Source organism: Gavialis gangeticus, unplaced genomic scaffold, assembly GCF_001723915.1.
Source record: "Gavialis gangeticus isolate Ggan-Ray unplaced genomic scaffold, GavGan_comp1, whole genome shotgun sequence".
NCBI classification, from domain to species: Eukaryota; Metazoa; Chordata; order Crocodylia; family Gavialidae; genus Gavialis; species Gavialis gangeticus.
Window position 1 is genome coordinate 172,221,086 of NW_017729022.1, and position 13,310 is coordinate 172,234,395.

Genomic DNA, 13,310 nt, shown 5'->3' on the forward strand with positions numbered 1-13,310 from the left:
ACATGCTGTTAATAGGCTTTGAAACCCACAAAATAAAGTCAGGGTTTGTGTTCTTAAGGACCACTCAAGCTCTTGATCAAAGGGCCAATCTCAACCTAGTCGTCACTAAAACCTGACAGCCATTCAGTGGTTACCCTGAGGCTTGTCTGAAAACACCTAAACTAGGTGTTTAGGTTTAGATTCCAGTAAGGTAATTTCTTCCTTTCAAAAGGAAACCTTTATATTGGGCATCATGTAATACCTTGGTTAATAATCCTATCTTTCAATATAATAAAGACACCTGAACAAGTTTCATATCTGGACACCCACTGCCTGAGACAAGTGCCTTTAAAAAATAAAATAAAAATAAATAATTAGATATCTATATCTATCCCTGCTTTACTCACTAGTAACAGAGACATACTGATCAGTAGTGCTGATTCTTGTTCCTTAAAAAGCAAGTGGCATAACTTAAAATGCACACTACTGTAGGTGTTCACAATATCCACCACTGACATCATCTAGGCACTTACAGAGGTGAACAAGACTTATTGTGGTATGTATGCACTTTTTTCCCTGAAACATGCTGAATTTCTTACATCCCCGGTATCAGGTAATTGAGGAACATGCACATTTATGTCAAGAACAGTTTTTAACAAACAGCTATCCCTTCAGTATCTGAACAAGGCAGAAAACAGTCCTGCACTTAAATTATGTAGCAGCAGGCAGAATACATAAAAAGCTATGGACATGCCAAATTTACAGCAAGAATCTCCAACTGAGCTGAAAACTTGGCAATAAAACTCTCCTGCTCTTAATTATTCATTGCTAGTTGATATTAGAGCTGAAAGGCACCACACAGGAGCTTGTCAGCAAGTGTGTGTCCATACAGTGGAATGCATCACTTCAGTGGGCACATGTTGGTTATTAGACAGCCATCCAATGGGCAAACTCACCGGTTAGTATCTCAAATCAACTAGCATGCCCTATGATCAATTTACTACCTTGGTCCTTTCAGCAGAGCAGCAATCTAGTAACTGACCTCTGAAGAGGCCAAAAAGGGGCAGCTGATACTCTTCAGAACTCAAATACTTATGGCCTACCATACAGAAATTGGGAGCACTGGGTGTAGCCTTCTTCCATCTCTTCGCATTTGTCTGCTGCCGTCTGCATGTCACTGTAGGTCATGGCGAACACAGCAGCACCTGACTCCACAAGGAATTTGCATACCTGGACATTATTGCAAGATGCTGCACAATGTAAGGGTGTCCTGCAAATTAGAGAGAAGACTGGTAGTGAGGCCCAAGACGTCTTCACACGTGTTGCTGAGTCAGGCTTACTGACTCCTTGAAGCAGACTGCATGGGTAAAGACCCACAACACATACCTCCAATGAAACAATTTGACTCCTAGTACTAACAGCAGTTGCATTTCCCAGTCAACAACAATTTCCAAGCAGCTGAGACGCACCCAACCTGCCAGTGACCAGAGAGGCCAGCATGAAAATCTAATTACTAATCATGCTTCTCTTTCCCAATCGGTCAAATTACAGGAATGCTTACTAGGGCAAGTTAAGCCTTATTAAGATAATCTGTCTGAATTCAGGACTCAAGGACACAGACAACCAGCACTGGGGCTGACTTATCTACACAACAGAATCTGTAAGTACTTACCTGCAGCTGGTTCTGCTGATTCTATTTTATGCCATTTGATTTGCCTGCATGGGTTGCAGGCACCTCTGATATAATCAGATGTACAGGGACATAACAATAAAGCCTTCTTAGGGTTCTGAACCTAGCAACCTTTAGATGCAATTCTCCCTTAAAGAACTATTCTATGCCTATTAGAAGGAAAGCTTCTTAAACTAAATAGCATAAACAATTATCGGTGAGGTATCAAGTAAAATTACATAGAGAGGTGAAGCAGGAAAAGGTCACTAGTTTTTCAGTAACTAAGCACTTTCTTTAGATAGGAGTGAGACCAATGCTAAAGTTGCATTTTCCCATTAAGACCACCCTGCTACTGCAGCAGTCCAAGTCCCTCCCCCACAGAGCTGAGAGCTCAATGAAAGGAATGCATCTAGTTCTTGCCAGACACAAAGCTAAACCAGATAGTCAAACACAGACACTTCCCATCAAATTAATTCAGGAAAGTCCAGAGAGAAACACTGTTTGGCAGAAAAATTTCATACAAACACCACATTAAAAGAAAACTAGAGACCATCTTACCATCCATCACTATCTGCAGCATTTACATTCACTCCAAACTGCACCAAGAATTTCACTATTTCTGTGTGACCAGCACACACAGCATTGTGAAGTGCTGTAATTCCTTCATCATTGGGCATGCTAGGATCTTCAACCTACAAGGCAGGGAAAAAAAGAAGTTGTTCACATTCCATATTTACAGTTTTGCCAGCTAACCAGGTGTCAGAGCGCAAAAATGGATGTGCTACTGATTTATTCTGCAGGCAGGGCAGAGTATCTGTAAGGGTTATCAGCCTTTAGAAGCTATGTATATGAACTTTAAACACAATGGAAGCCTCTCACACGCTTTGACACGCTCATTGTTAAATTGCGACACGCTGAAAAGACATCTTTACTAAATTAGCTGGACATTATAACAAAGCAGCATTGTCAAACAGATCAGAACTTGTTTTATATGGGAATTTTGTTTTCAACAACAACAGATGCTTCTTCCTTGTGTGTTAAAAAGTCACTTGATCCATAACAGATACTGGCAAAAGGAAGAGACCAAGGAATGCTCATACACCATGACAACACTATTCTAAACTCTGGATTTGCCAAGGAATATCCAGCATCAACACAGTGGATGTATTACCATCTGAATTGGCTCACGGTCTATGGGAGATCTCTAGGCATCTCCTCAACATACACTGTCAAAGAACTTCAGGTTCCCTAGCTATATTTTTGCCGATTTAAACTTTGTTTCATACCATCTCTTATAACATAATATCTGTACCTCATAAATGATCCTCTGTACAAGGTCGAATTCTCCCTCTAGGGATGAATCTAAGAGCAATGCAAGAGGGTTGAATTTCACTCTCATTCCATGGGCAATCCTGTCAGAGCCAGTTTTACGCAAGTTTGTCCTCTTCCCCTGGGAAAACAAAACAGGTTTTGTAGGAATTCACATCCAAGTAGGGCAAGAACACAAAGCTGATGCACCAAGAACGATGCGATGTACTTTTGACTGAGGCTTTTACAAGATGTAACTAAATTTCCCACAAGACCCCTCCCCCACTTCACTGTGCTGTACTGTACACTTCCCAGGGGATTTTGCTTTCCTCTGAAATATCAGTCACTGAGGTCACTGCATAGACTAGATACATCCTAACCAAACACACACACACACACACTCTAGATATAAATATTAACAAGACTAAACAAAATTCCAGCTTTTACAGTCAAAGTATGTTATCATTATTGCTTCAACAGCTCTCTCACTGACCAGAAGGAGAAGAAATGATGATGGCGTAAGACTCATTAATACCAGATACAAGTTAGGGTCTTCCTGGCTTTGAATAAACATAAGAAATTTCTTAGCAGGAACAGGAGTTTTGGAAACTAGTTTCTTGGGTAATTTTTAGAGAAAATTTGTAGGACTAAGTCTGGTTGTGCCCTAATGTTTACACAGCAACGTTGGAAGTTTAACTCCAGCTCTTCAAGCAGTCTAAGCCCAGCTCTATTACAGAGAATATGTATATATTAAAACAGTGATATCCCCAGCTGGCTATGCAGCAGGAAAAAACACCATTTATAAGGCTATGCAAATTTCTGACAGATGTCAGTGCAACTGATGTAAACAGAAATGAGTCAAGTTGACCTCAGCTCTTTTGAAAATAAAGAAAGGCAAAATATTCAACAAACAGCACAGACAACAAACCCATGATCTGCAAGTAAACAGATATTACTATTCCAAATTAAATTACTACAATGGGTCTGGATTGTTACGTAAATAAACAGCTTGCCCAACTACCCAATCATCCCAATACAGACAAAGCTTTTTGCCTCTTTCCACATCATTCTCATATTAGTCCTGAAACAGAGAAGTTTGCAGGGTATGTTTTAACAGACTCCAATATAAACCAAACTGAACCAAGTAATTAATATCTGGGAAGTCTGGGCTGTTAAAATTCTTCACATTTGCAATTTTTTGAATTTTCTTCCATTTTAAACAAAGTGAGAAAGCGTAAGTGAGATGCCACACAAACCCAAAAGATGGGGATGCAGGGGGGTGGGGGGGAAAATGAACCTTAGTGAAAGCTGTTGGGTCCTCTGCATTAAAATGACTTGAAATATTCACACTTATGACACTGACAAGGTCTGTGCACAAGTCCCAAGGAAGTTTTAAGAGACTGCAAACATTCAAGTATTTCTGTTCTAAACCAGTGCTCAGATGGTATGTTTTGTCATCTCATTTCATTTCAGTTTATTTTGGCACTTTAAGTGGCCCAGTAAACCAAACAGTCTCTATCTTGCTCTAAATTAACACTGATGAGGGGCTGCTACTTAAAATTCAAGTTGCAGAGAATCAAACAACTACATATTTCAGTAAAATGAATGCGAGTAGTTGATGGCCATTTTAAAATAAGTTTCTCAACTGAAAAAGAGTGGATTGACACACAAAGTTGCTTGGATAGTGCATGATGAATACACAATATAATTCATAACTAGGAATATTAAGTCTTCATCTACTATCAACAATGTAAATAGGGATTTCAAAAAGTATTGCCCATTTCTAAATCAAATTTTGTTACCTCAGGAAGAAATTAGGCTTGATCAACATGGGGGAAAATAAGGCTCAGGCTGAAAGAGGCCTTTCTATAAACTGTAAGAAGACGTTACTACAGATTTGCTCTGCCCTATTCCATGCAACTCAACCACAGTAGTTTCACAAAAAAACAGAATAGCAATAGGACATCTACAGAGAAGTGCCTCTAGCTTGTTAAGCAACTACTCTACTGTACTGACCGGAAATTTCTATGGGCCAGTATGTAGCACCAGGTACAGATTCAATTGGGAAAACCAAAACATAATCAAGTCTCAGACTGCTGACAGGTGCTGATACTTACAGGAGGTAAGGCAAACTGGCCAGTAACTTCAGGGGGTCGCATACTGAATGGGTCCTCCCCCAAACCCTCCGGCTCTCCAGATGGGTAAGGTGGTGGTGGGTATGGAGGATATTCCTCCATGTATATTTCTAGAGGCAGTGATGCCTCTACACTGGGTTCTTCCATTTCTGGTTGCACAAGCGCATTGCTGTCCAACACTCCCTCAGACAGGGCATCAAGGCTGGCTGAAGGCACAGCCACCTCATTCTGATCTTTGCTCTTGTTTTCTGTTTCCTCAATATTGACCGGTTCAGGTGTGGAAGGAACCGCTTCTTTCTCCAATTCCGTGCTGAGATAAGGGTTCTGGATTTCTGTTGGGCTTTCAGGACTAACCACAACTGTGTTTTGCTTAGAAGGGTGTGATGGGGTACAGATGGTCTCCATGGCAGCCAGAGTAGTTCTCTGATACAAAAGCTTCTGAATATTAGGCCCATTTGGACCTTCTGGCTCAGTAATGGAGCTACGCTTCTTCAATGGCCTTGGTGCATTAGATAGCTTCTTCCTCAGGGCCTCCAAGTCAGCATCACTCTGATTTCGGTAAGGGTTGGACAAGAAGGGCAGCAGTTTGGTGGGGCTGAGTGGGCGGGGAATTCTTTCTGTTTCATGGTTTTCAAGAGCAGCAGACGTTGTTTCCGTTTCAGGCTCTGGACTGCCTGGCTTGCTCTGGCTGGCTGAATAGATGTTCTCAGTCTGCTGTGGCTGATTTTGTGCACCAGGTCCAGCCATCACAGGCTTGCCATACACTAGTGAGCAATTCAGAGAAAGAGTGGTAAATATCTGGTCAACAAACCAAACAGAAATGTGATCCGATCTATCTACTGCAGGGAGGAGACAGAGTAATTGTATCCACTTGGACCTGCCAAAAACTAGTCTTATCCAATAGTTGTAAGATAATGCTCGCACTTGAACACAGAAGGATTGTTTTAGAGGCCACAAGAAAAGGACAAATTCAGATTTTTATTACACACCTAACTTCTAAAAAAAAGCCAGTATCAATACTGTGCACTTCGTAAATTCTTTTTTTGATATCTACATCTTATGACTACTACTTACAATTATAACAAACTTGACTCCCCAAGGACAGCTATATGCACACTACAGTTCCCACAGGACATGCTATATTTCAGACAAAAGTGAAATACGACCTCTTCCTTACCACTAGGAAAGTGCGATGCTCTGGTCTGTGCCCTGGTCAAGGCACTCTGCACTGCCTGCTGGAAGTTCTTCCCAGGAGTCTGCTGCTGTGTATACATGCTGTATATTGAACTCGCAGCAACGATCTGTGGCTTTCGAAAGGGTTGAAGGGGGGTCTCTTTGGATGGCTGAGGGGTGAATGGTCTCACAGCTGCTGCAGGTGGACTCTCCTGTTTAGATGAGGAAAGAATTTGGTCCTGGCTAGTGGAGGGTCCACTTGGAGGCACAGAGATTCTCTGCTGGATCTGCTGAGAAGAATGCGGTGGCTGCTGTGCTGGTGGTTTCGGTTTGTTCCCCATGGATACAACAGCCAAAGGCAGCTTCTGTGGATTTCCATCAGGCTTAGTCTCTGAAAGCGGCAGCTGACTGGCTTGACCAAAGTAAGGCAAGTTGATCTGCTTTGGTTTAGTGGGAACAGGCGGTGGTACTTTTGTCACATTCTTATTGGGAGTCTGAAAAACAACAACCAAAAAGCAGCCAAGTTAACAAAAATCCTGATCAAGCAGCAGTGCAGTCTGCACTAAAAAGTGTTTCCAGGAGAGCTCCAGTTCTGCCAGGAAAACTGGAAGTGTGCTCATATGCCAAGCTCTTCTGCAGTAACAGAACCCTCCACTCTTCCAGAAGACTTATTGCACCTCTGCAGAGGAAAGCAAGGCTTTTGCCACCACCTGGCAGCCTGCATCAGGTACAGGGAGACAATCCTACATCTCCAGCTAACTGCTGTGGTCCATTCAGAAGCTAGTACCTGCCCAGATTGCTCTTTGGGCTCTGGTGGCACAACTGAACACCAGAAGCAGGCAGCAAATAGCAGACAACAGCTGCCACCAGCTTAGTGTAGACAGCTAGTGTGGTCAAAGTACGTCCTATCGGATCTAGTGGGAAGAAATGAAATGCTCTATGGATAGCACAATGGCTAGACACCTCACTACTTCATAGATTTCATAGACATTAGGACTGGAAGGGACACCGGAGGATTATCGAGTCCAGCCCCCTGCTTCAGGGGCAGGAAGTCAGCTAGAGTCAAACCCTTTTGCAGCCCTGTTTAAAACCTACTGATATTCGCAAGAAAGGCTCCTGAAAGCTTTCTTGCATATAACTCCTGAACAGACCAAACAGTCTTGGATGCTGGGCAGGTGGAAAGGCCTGTTACTGTAACCGGGTCATGAAGGCGTCAATAGCTGCAAGGGTAGATAGGAGGCTTACCAAAATACAAAACACAAGCAGCTTACTTTAACTTTTGTATTCCTTCCCATTTTCACATTTAGTTGCATCTCTCCAGTTTTTCCACACCCAACCATCCCCCATCTCGTAACAAAAGTTTCAGGGAAAGTTGTGTAGCAGCTTATTCAAGATCTGAAGGATGCTATCAAATAGCATTAATAGGTTCTAAACAGACATGCACAAACCTAAATGTTTGGTTTAAAAATACATGCTCTACCTACTAGCCGAGTTAAAACGAATACTGAGTTCAGAGAGGCTGGTGCCAGTAGCACAACTACACGTATACAATCAATATATAGATATTCAGTCAGAGTGGCTTGGTGTCACTTACAAGAATTACCTGCTCATTTTTTATCCAGGCTATCCCCTTCAAGTAACACCCAGAGATGCTAGTGGATTCCTTTAAAAGGTATATCTGTGTTATTTAGATGGATTTCTTGGAATGCAAAAAAATTAGATAAGTCAAGTATAGAAGCAAGGACTGAGCATTTTCTGCATACCTGAGCATCACGCAAGAGATCTTCACTGCTCTGATTTTTCCTAAGTGGGCCCAGGGTTGATACACCAGCAGACTGATCCACCGAGTCAAACATTGAGAAAGGACGCACCTTCTTCTCCTTTTCTCGCAGTGGAGTTTCTCCATCACCAACTAAAAGGAATGTCAGGATCAGGAGAGACATTTGGGATCCAAACACACACAAACAGACCTGCTCTGTGCAGCAACATCCCCCCTTCTTACACGCATGAACATAGGCACATACAAGGATGGATCCAAGATCTGGTAAGGGGGCTGTGGAAGCCTCTTCCCCTGCAGCCCACCAACACAGCAAAATGGGCCATGGGGGTCTCTGAGGACATTTTAATGTCCCCAGAGCTGATAAGAATACCCAATCAGCCAATCAGAGCATGAATAAAGTGTTATGGACAGACAGACACAGACAGACAGACAAAGGCTTTTATAATATTAGAATAATCACAGAATCAGAGAAGTAGGTCTGGAACGGGCCTTGGGAGGTCATCCATTCCAACCCCCTGCCTGAGGCAGGATCATCGCTTTCCAAAGCATTCCATACAAATCCATTGCCTAATCTCTGTTATATTATAAAATTATATATTATATATGCAAGTCCTTTCCCATAATGACTTACTCAGGGCCCAAAGGGGAAAAAAGTAGTATGTGATAAGCTGTCAACAAAGCAACAGCATATCTGCAGCCAGTACATTCTACTACAGCACCATCCAGACTTATAGGTCTTAAACTCTTCACCTCTTTTCCCACACATACCCTTGTAGATTATTATAACAAAGCTGTGAGCAACCAACTGAAACAGTAACTCTAAATTCTAAACTGAATTAAAAATTTGAGCTGAGGCCTAGAAAAGAACCATTTACCATTAACAGTTTCTCCACAGTTTTTAGATTACCAAACGTGAGTACGAAACAAAATAAAAAAACCCTTTTGTATGGGACAGGTAAAACTCACATTGCCCTTCATTGGTCATATTTCCTTTGGCCAACATGGAGGCTGGTACTTGACTAGCAAGGCCATCTGCATTTGAATTGCTCCAGTCAGAAACAGATGGTAGAGGCTTTGAACCTGGGATTGTAGGACCTAGTGTGTAGGAGGAAGAAGAAAGAAAAACAGATTAAACTAAAACAATTCTCACCAGCTGCTGCACTTTAGATTATTCCTGAAATTTGTTCATCCAACATATTTCTTAAATCCTAAATTTTGTTTTAGTACTCTAGATTTCACTAGGCTTTCGTAAGAGGTCACCTTGACATTAACATAAGACGACTAAGAAAACTCCAAATTTATCAAAACAAAGAACCTCACTGGTTTCAGCTCTCACTTGCATCTTGAAAATGCACCACTTTTGAGCAAAAATTCTTCGAGGTGTCTTTTACTCGTCCACTTCTAGTTGATAAGGAAACTTTTCTTGATTGAAAAAAACCAGAATCAATAAAGCAAGGCATTGAGTGGGAAGTAATGGAAAAACATTTAATGGAAACTGAAATATGTGACACTTTAAAGCAGAAGTAAATCCAGCCTGTAACATCCAAAAGAGCAGAAAAATCATCCATATTTCAACATGAAAGCCATGGAATTGGAAAGGGCTAAACTTTAAATTTAACAAAATAGGTATCAAGCCTGCTTCAAAAACAATTAAACTGATGTGTGCATCTTGCTTTTTTGATACAGCAAAAAAAAACCTCAAAAGTTATCTATAAACTTAAGGTGGCACTCTTCTTACACTGTAGAAATATTTTTCAAATACTAAACAGCAAGCAACAAAATGTATATTAAGTATCGGAAAAGGCCTCTCATAACCAGTAACTGTCCATTCTACAGAAGTGTACAAAGCAGAGCCCAAGTGGGACAAGTAACCAAGCACTACAGAAAGCAAGGTTTCTTAAACAAGATGTATTTGACAAATTGCTAAAAGAAGCATTTGGGTTTTACTCTATTCAGGGCTCACAGTCCACTCCAGGAGTTTTGGTTTCTACTTCCAAAACCATAAAGACTGAAACTGCTTTTCCATTTACTAAAGCATCTAGTGCAATGGCCATTTCTTTTTAAACATCCAAGATCACAGAAACAGCAAAGTAGAACACGCACACATATTCTATTCAGATCTTTCACCATTTAGGAAATGGGATTTTTTTTTTAAATACATTTTTCTTTTAACTGCATTTTGGGGCAAGATTACATACAGAGCCCATGCATACCCCATAAACACTCCTCCTTTACTAGCAAGTGAGGCCAGAACAAGGAATCAGACTACAGACTCCTAACAGAGCAGTGTGGCACCAACAAGGTCAACATTTTTTTTTATACATTTTTTTCCTAAAATAAAAGGATAAAGGTTTGATTGTTTGTGAAGTGTTTGACATCTTCAGAATTCTCACCACTGTCAGGATACAAGAACTACGAAAAGTCTCCCTAATCTGCACTGAAGGCAGAACAGTTAACCATTTCTAAAAATTACAGTGAATATCATTTACACACAGTAGAGTAACTTTTGTTCGTTTAAAGTCTGTAAAAAAACCTCTTCCAGTGCTCCACTGTTTTGCATTTGTTTACACAAACTCCAATTTCCGATTAGAAGATTATGTAACTATGGAAAAACATGGACTTTTGGCTAAAATAATCTGCTTTTTTCTTTTGTTTTGTTAAACAGATTAAAAGCATTCCCTTACAACATGAAGGTTAAAACCATCCAAACAAAGTAGACTTTGCCACTTTCAGATACAAGAATAGAATGGAGCAGATTGGCTTTCAATTAGCTGAAATATTGTTTGACGTTTCTATGTACTTATTTAACTAACTATCTGGAGTGAGTCAGATCAGGAAAACACTTTTTTGCAGAATGACCAGAAATTGAAAAATAAATTACCACCAGGTGCTTTTGCTTGCAAGACACTCCCAGCTCTCATGTTTGGTAGTGTTTGTGTCTTCAGTGGACCATCAGGTGCCTGCAAGTTTGAGGTGCTGTCTGGAAATGCAGGTTTCACCAGAAGTTCAGGCCTGGAGGCAACGCGTGGCATAGTGGAGGACTGGATATATGGACCTACTGCTGCCACTCGACTGGGAGGGGATACCACTTGCTGAGGTGAATTCCCATCTGAGGAAATCTGAATAAAGAAGGGGAACCATCATTAATACTGCAATGCACACCACAGGACATGCAAACAGGAGACAAAGGCAAAAAAGTAGCAGGGCTCCTTTATAAAGAAGTGCTTTTAAGGTCCAGACAAATATACACAAGCTCTGCAAAAACAAGATAAGAGACTCTGCCCATAAATAACTAAGTAGTTAAACACCACTGCAACGTGAAAAGCACTTGAGTACTACAAACCTAGATCTACCTTGGAGTAAAGTTTAGCACTAGAACAACATTCCCCCCAAGCTAGGTCTTAAGACTATTTTGGCAGCAGACTAAAACAGAATTATGCTTCTGTTATTAAAATATCCTGCACTTACTGGTACATTTTCCTTCTGCTGCAGTGCTGCCTTCTTTTTCCACAGGCGCTCTCTCAGCTCATTAACACGTTTATCCATGACTGCCACCTCAGAGTTGCGCTTGTTTAAACACTCCCTCTGTTGCTGCAGCTTGGCATTCTGCTCCTGGTTCAGTTTGTTCCTCAGCTGAATATATTCAAGACGGTGAGAGGAAAACAACAAAACCAAACCAAAAATCAACTTTCTGGAGGGAAAGCAGGAAGTTCTTGGAATTCTAACAATTCTAAAAGCTAAAAAAGTAAAGTCAAGTTCACCAATTCACATTGCTTTTTCTTTTTGTTCCCTAACAGCATGATGATTAATTGTATTGTAATGTCCAAACCTTCTCAATGCTGTCTACTCCACCTGTTCTCCTGAATCTGATTAATGTGCTAGCCTCACGAGCCTGAGCAGACCACGCATCTTTAGCTTTTGTTGCAACAGCAATTAACTCTCTTTCCAAGGCAAGAAGTGACCCTCCCAACTTTTAGCTGTAATTGGAAATTCTGATCTGGAAAGCAGATCTGACGTTACCTGCAGCTCCTTGTACAGCCGGTCAAGCTCAGCAACAGCTGACTGGTTGTCATGGTAACCATCAATTCGGCCATTCTTCAGCATCTCCAGTTGTCTGGTAAGTTCCTCTACCTTTGACACAGCCAGTACCAGCTCTCGCTGCTTCTGCTGGAACAAACTGTTCATCTGTTCGATTTCTTCCACTAGAGAAGAAGAGGCGCACAATAGCCGCAGTTGAGAAAGGACCAAATGCGAGTTGCTTCCAGCAGCAGTTAAAGGAACAGAGAGCACCCTGCAGTTCTTCAAAACAGCCCAGGGACCAGGTTTCCAACATACAGTTACAGATTGCTCAGACACAAGAATCTATTGCAGGCATTTCTCAGTTTAAGAAGCTTCCCCACCTCCTCCTTAGTCTTTGCAATTATGCAGCAGGATAATTCATTTCCAGCAAATTGTAAAGTTTTATCAACTCTACACCTCAATATGCTCAGCCCAGTCCACTGATGATGAATAAAAAAAAAGCGAAATGTTGCTTTGGTCATTTGAGGGACAGAAGAGTAGAAAAATGAGGTTGTTTGTACAGAATCAGATTATCAGTTATCAGGATGTATTTATCTGGATAAAGCTAAATCCAGATTTCCATGAGAGCTGCACCAAAAAAAGTTTAACTATCTTTAGATAGGCACTTATGATATGCAGAGTTTTTAGTTTAGGTGGTCCGAGTTTAATGAGCAAATACCCAAATTATTAGTTATCAGATCAATATTTCTTCAGAGCTCTGAATGGGCTTTCAGGGGTATAGCAAACAACACACTACTATACTACTCCATCAGGTCCTCTTCTAGCCCAAATACATCAAGTAAGACCCCCAAAAAAGTTTAAGTAACTAATGAGACACAACAAGCCAAACATCATTCAAGCTGCATTAAAAATCCTTCCAAGGTCTTTCTCCACTTTTCCTTACTGTGCTGCTTCACAACTTCTGCCTTTGAACTCACAATTTGATGTCTTTGCTCACTATATTATCTATTTGAATTACATTGTAAGCTTCTCAGGGAAAAGGTTTTGCCTTGCGTTATAGCTGCAATGCACTGTGCATCATTTTGACACTTAAAGAGCATCTTTTCATTTAACTCTTGGATCACAGCTGCTGCCAAGGACTGGAACTACAGGTTAGTGGGGGAAGGAAAGGGGGAAAGAGGAAAAGAAGAGAAACATGTGAATTGATATGAAGTCTGAAATAAAGTATTGGCTATGTGACCAACTG

General features: G+C 41.0%; 1 protein-coding gene across 2 annotated transcripts in view; it reads right to left on the reverse strand.

Moving 5' to 3' along the window:
- The window catches only part of TP53BP2 (tumor protein p53 binding protein 2), a 43,300-nt gene that overhangs the window by 9,647 nt on the left and 20,343 nt on the right, over positions 1 to 13,310 (reverse strand). Inside the window, exons 6-15 of one of the 2 annotated variants that reach the window (XM_019516508.1) lie at positions 12,065 to 12,243; positions 11,513 to 11,677; positions 10,926 to 11,163; positions 9,011 to 9,139; positions 8,028 to 8,176; positions 6,269 to 6,758; positions 5,074 to 5,855; positions 2,961 to 3,098; positions 2,207 to 2,340; positions 1,083 to 1,249 (exon numbers count right to left, since the gene is read on the reverse strand). In XM_019516508.1, the coding sequence (XP_019372053.1) occupies positions 1,083 to 1,249; positions 2,207 to 2,340; positions 2,961 to 3,098; positions 5,074 to 5,855; positions 6,269 to 6,758; positions 8,028 to 8,176; positions 9,011 to 9,139; positions 10,926 to 11,163; positions 11,513 to 11,677; positions 12,065 to 12,243 (2,571 nt within the window). Of the gene's footprint in view, positions 1 to 1,082; positions 1,250 to 2,206; positions 2,341 to 2,960; positions 3,099 to 5,073; positions 5,856 to 6,268; positions 6,759 to 8,027; positions 8,177 to 9,010; positions 9,140 to 10,925; positions 11,164 to 11,512; positions 11,678 to 12,064; positions 12,247 to 13,310 lie in introns of both variants that reach the window. The other variant, XM_019516507.1, reaches the window with a different exon arrangement.